General features: G+C 40.7%; 2 protein-coding genes across 3 annotated transcripts in view; one reads left to right on the top strand and one right to left on the bottom strand.

Moving 5' to 3' along the window:
* The first annotated feature begins 1019 nt into the window (after positions 1-1019).
* On the top strand, positions 1020-3895 carry LOC120569118. The gene is made up of 3 exons (XM_039816997.1): positions 1020-1803; positions 2374-2515; positions 2730-3895. Exons 1-3 carry the CDS (start codon positions 1235-1237, stop codon positions 3480-3482), a joined length of 1464 nt encoding a protein of 487 aa, XP_039672931.1. The 5' UTR covers positions 1020-1234; the 3' UTR covers positions 3483-3895.
* A 421-nt stretch (positions 3896-4316) lies between these two features.
* Positions 4317-5520, bottom strand: part of LOC120569116 — a 3059-nt gene continuing 1855 nt past the window's right edge. For both annotated transcript variants that reach the window (XM_039816995.1, XM_039816996.1), the window contains one exon: positions 4317-5484. In XM_039816995.1, coding sequence (XP_039672929.1) covers positions 4500-5484 — 985 coding nt within the window. In that variant the 3' untranslated portion in view covers positions 4317-4499. The remainder of the gene's footprint in view (positions 5485-5520) is intronic.

Below are 5520 nucleotides of genomic sequence, written 5' to 3'. Positions count from 1 at the left end.
ACGATTGACATGAGCATTTTCCACTCCTACGGTTAAGGTTTGGATGAAACTAAGGATCAATTAGGGATACATCCCAAAAGAATCGGCTTGGTTAAGGTGTCACGAACTAGTGTTAATTCTGTCACCTATTTTTTATTTAGTCTTAGTCTTGCCAAATGTCCTTGTCAGGTTCAGTCATATTTAGTCACTTACATATCTTTTTTTGTTAGTCAAGTTTTAGTCAACTAAAAGTCTCATCATTATAGTCTAGTTTTAGTCAAAAGAGAACTCAAGGTATCTTAGTCAAGTTTTTGTCAACTAAAAGTCTTGTCGCTTTTAGGTTTATCAATGTTTTAAGCTCCCAGTTTAAAACACCATCAAGCTCATTTTAGTCTAACACCATCGAGCTCATTTTAGTCTAGTTTTAGTCAAAAGAAAACTCAATATATATATGTATATTTTTTTTGAGTTTTTTCATATATATATATATATATATTAGGGCTGTCAAAATTAACGCGTTAATTTTTGCGTTAATTTTTTAATATTTAACTCCTTAAAAAAAATTAACGAAATTAACGCAGCTGTATTTGTTTACTTCATGTGGCGGCTGAGAAACGTAATACGTCTCCATAACAGCAGGCGGCGCTACTCCAGGAGGGATTTACCTGATTGAAGTAGGCCTACGGGCCAGTCAAGAGTTGAAACGTGGACCAGTAAGATCCCAAAAGAGAAAAAAGATGATGTGTTAGAATCCAGAAATGAATGAGCACGGGCTATAAACGGGACCGAGTACTAGTTCCGACATGTTGTCTCGTCAGGAGAGATGCGCCACCGGTAAGCTGCAGTTTCGCTACATAGAGCTGCAGTTAAAGTTTGATTTGTCTGTTGCGCTACTGCTGTGCTGCCGATATGTACGTGCGCGATTTGTTTGCTTGATAACTGTTACGTTGGTCACGCTGATAAAACCTTATTTGCAGTCTGATGTTTAACGCTGTCGACTCGATAGTATCCGTGACTATATTCCAGTAAATGTTTGAAATTCGCTTTATGCCGAGCGTCACGTCACCACACCGGAAAACAGGTCTCCCGACTTCCGGTTTGCTTCCGCTTGTCGGAAAAGCCGGTAGCTGGGTAGCTGGTAGCAACCGTAGCAACAGTAGCAATGGTAGGTACTGACAGACTTAGCCTAGCTAGCCTTTTTTAATGTTGGCGTTTTATTTGATTTTAAAATCTGGATGTTAGTGACAAGAAGAAAATGTCAAAGCCAGTGAAGTACCAGAAGCGGGATAATCCCAACAGTGATTTCTGCTGCGTACCTCAATGTGCGATGTCAGGGAAGTTCAACTCCACCGTGAGTTTCCACCACTTCCCAAAGGAAGAAACCATAAGAAAAATATGGATACGTAATGTGAGACGTGATAATTTAGTAATTAAGAGGACCACCACAGTCTGTAGTAGACATTTCGTCTCCACGGATGTCATTCAAGGTGGACGACGACGCTTGAAAGAGGGGGCTGTACCCGTGTTGTTCGCCTGGAACAACTACTCTCTGCCGGCAGTCAGACCAAGTGTCTGGGAGAGAACACAACGACCAGAGGATGAATCAACTGAAGAGGAAGAGATGGATGTTGAACTGTTGCTTCAGTGCCATGATTACGATGCAAAACCAGAACCATCATCTTTGGATATAGCATGTGAGAAAATAGAGGCCCAGCAGCAAGTGATAGAGGAGCTGCAAAAGAGGCTGGCCGCGGTTACACTGAAGCAGTCGTTTGGCTTGGAGAGGTTTTTAGCATCGGACGATGACATCAGATTCTATACCAGGTACGTATTATGTCATATGATACTTAGCTTGCATACCTCTGTGGTTATGACTTTCTTGCAGACCTAGTTTGTGTTCAAATCCATTCATTTATGAATGTATATGTACATACACAGTAGTGGGCAGAGTATTCAGATCCTTTAATTCAGTAAAAGCACTAATACCACACTGTGAAAATACTCCACTACCTGCATTCAAAACCTTACTTATGTAAAAGTATGTAAGTATTATCAGAAAAATTTACTTAAAGTGTGAAAAGTAAAAGTACTTATAGTGCAGTAAAATGATCCCTGTCAGTGTTTTACTATTTATAGAATGTATATGGATTAATATTACTACTGCATTAATGTGTATGTTTCATTTTACAGTTGTAGCTGTTTAAGGTTGAGCTCATTTTAAATTCTTTATTTACTGTTGGCTAGTTTAAACTATAAGATCATCATAGCATGTTTGTAGCATCTCTGTCCTATGAGAACCACATATCTCAGCTTTGTGATGATGCATTTTCCAAACATCAATAATGGGTTATGCTTTGATTTAAAGGTAATAATAATTTTATTTCACTCTTTTAGATTTGCCAGCTACCACCACCTACAGGCATTTTGGAGACAGATTGAACCTGCAACGAGGAGAATTGTGCGTGTTGGTACACAGTCATCCACTTCCAGCACAACAGCAGCTCCTGACAATGCCACTGATCCACCTCGTCGACCGGTAGGCATAGTTCATACTTCATCATTTTGTTTTTAAAAGTAGCTTGCTGATAAATCTGCATCCGTAACAACACTACACTCTAATTCAATATAATTAAAACCACATACAAGTGGTCTCAGACTTGTGGACCCCACTTTACAAACATTTATGATGACCATGCAATGATTATCGTTTACCACTAAGACTTGTTCCCCCTGCTCCCACCCCCCACCAGAGCCGATGCCTTCCGATGATTGATGAACTGTTCCTGTTCTTGGTGTACCTGTCGCTGGGTCTGAAGGAGAAAGATCTGGGTGATCGTTTCAGTATTCATCAGTCCACCGTCAGCAGGATAATCAAAACCTGGGTAAATTTTTTGTACACCTTGTTGGGTGCTGTTGGGATATGGATGTCTCCTGAGACAATTAGAGCCACGATGCCGAGTGTATTCAGCAAATACTCTGACACCCAAGTCCTTATTGACTGTACAGAGATGAGATGTCAGATGCCTTCATCTTTACTCTTACAGAGTGAGATGTTTTCACAGTATAAATCGCACACTACCCTGAAAGGAATGATTGGTGTGTCACCACATGGTGCTGTTACTTTTATTTCCTCACTGTATTCCGGCTCTATCAGTGACAAAGAATTGTTCAGGCAATCTGGCATTGTCCCTCTTTTGGATAAAGAAATGGCTGTAATGGTGGACAAGGGATTCAGAATTGATGACCTAGTGCCTTGCAAAGTTTACAGACCACCTTTTCTGAGTAAAAAGTCACAGCTGTCTCATGGCGAAGTGCTGGTCACTCAGGACATTGCACGGTTAAGGATACATGTGGAGAGGACAATTAGGCGCATCAAAGAGAACAAACTGTTTGACACTATTATCCCTCTAACCATTTGTGGCAGTATCAACCAGCTTTTTGCAGTAGCCTGCCTCCTAACAAACTATCAAAACAAGCCACTGGTCAAAGCATGGGCCAAATAACTGTGTTAACCTCACTGAGCCAGTCTCTCTGGATACTAGTACACTGAATGGTCAATATTATTGTCTCAGATCTGCTCGCTAAACTGCTAATGGACTTCCCTCAATTCTGTTCCATTTGTCTCTCTTTATGATAAACATTCTCTGATGTAGATTTGACATATGTGTTCCATGATACATGTTTATGTAGCAATACAAATTATATGTTTGACTTTGAGTGGTTAAATTTGTCAGTGCCAACTGTGCATTACTAGTCCCCCTCTCTCTTGTAGTAAAATGTATGAAATCAAACCATGCATACAGTAAAATATTGTATATGAAATCTGAAAACATCTTTTATAGTCACCATGATACAAATTGTATAAGGAATGATTTAATTATTTTTGTTACTTACAAATAAATCTGGAAAAAAATCATTTTTCTCTCCTTTGTGTTTATTGCAAATCACACAGCACCTATTTATATAACAATTATGGTGTAACTTTTTGATGCAAATATTGCTTCTTTGGCAATAAAGAATTTGGCTGACCTAAAGAACATCCTTCCAACAGTGATACATGAAACATTGAAATTGCCTGTAAGAGCCCCTCGAATATAGCTATGGTCTCATTTCTAGATGTGAATGAAAATGTGAAAAAAAGTAACCTTGCTTGAAAAATCTGAACCATATTTTACTGTCAACATGAAGTAAATGGCACCTGTGTGTGGTGTAATTACTTTAAACACTTGTGAGGCATATACTGTGTCTAATGTGTAGTTCTGTATGGCCACCCTGTATGTTATGAAGACCCAAAGCATTTAAAATTAAACAAAGCATGAAATAATTGATTACACAAATAACAGGTGAATAGGTTTTGTAATAGAACAATACAATAGTGAAATAAGCCAATACATTTTCCAAATTCAGCTGAAAGGCATGACATGTTATTTACTCCTGCTTCACACAATAACAAAAGTTTATAGTAGGTAATTTCATTTTTCTTCATAAAAAAGGCCCCCACCTGAATTATCCTGCATCGATCAGTAAGCTCTTTTGGAGACAGACAAGTACTTCTGCATGTACACGTTAAAATAAAACTGGTCCACCCTCTCTCTGATGACTGCTTTTACCTCTGGGTCAACCTGGATACGCTGCACCAGCATGTCTTCCTGAGCACAAATCACAAAGTCACACCATTGCAGGCCAGTGATCAACAGTTGACCCTGCACCTGCCAGTAGTAAGAGTGGCTTTTACGAAGAGCCAAAGTGCCATCCTGCATTTGAAGGTATTTACAGTCCACATAGTTCTTCACATTAGGGCACTTTATCTCAACCAGTCCAAACGGTGGCTGTGCGAATGGATCAAAAATCAAGCCATCTGGCGAGGCACCAAGCCAAGGAGCATCTGGGTGGATGACGAGGCCACAGGGTGTGTAGTTGACATTTTTCATCTGGCAGTACTCCCTTGCCACCTCAAACTCCATGTCTGCACCTCTTCTCATTTCTGCAGTCTGCCTTGTTCCTTTGAGGATTCTTTCTGCAAGAGACTCTGCAGAGCTCACTCCCCTCACAAAACACACCTCTCTAAAACGTGAGGAGGTGATCCTAGGCCTGCGGAGCTGATGCCACTCCTGGTCTGCTGCCTGCTCTCTTGTCGCTGCCTCAATCTTATAGGCCATGTCCAGTGTGACATTCAGGCTTTTAAGGTGGAAGTGCTCCTCCTCAGTGCACACATGCACACAGTCTGTCGGGGCAAGCTTGTACTCCCCAATAGGCAGCGGTGGGTAAGGTGGAGGATCCTGGTGCATCTTGACTGACTTTGTGGGCAATACAGGTTGCTGGTATGAGAGCACACTCCCCCTTTGTGCTAAGCCAAAAGCTGTCTCAACAAGGGTCTTCTCGTCACTGATGCCCATAGTTGCTGCTAGAGGTTTCTCTCTAATGCTGAAGTCTTTGTACATGTCTCCAATCAGTAGCAAAGAGATGTCTAGTGGGTCCCCAACCAAGCCCTTGTAGAGTGTACTCCTGTGAAAGAATGTAATAGTGTTAGTAATATTAGTG

Source organism: Perca fluviatilis, chromosome 11 (assembly GCF_010015445.1).
Source record: "Perca fluviatilis chromosome 11, GENO_Pfluv_1.0, whole genome shotgun sequence".
Classification (NCBI taxonomy): Eukaryota; Metazoa; Chordata; class Actinopteri; order Perciformes; family Percidae; genus Perca; species Perca fluviatilis.
This window is presented reverse-complemented; position numbering and strand designations above follow the sequence as displayed.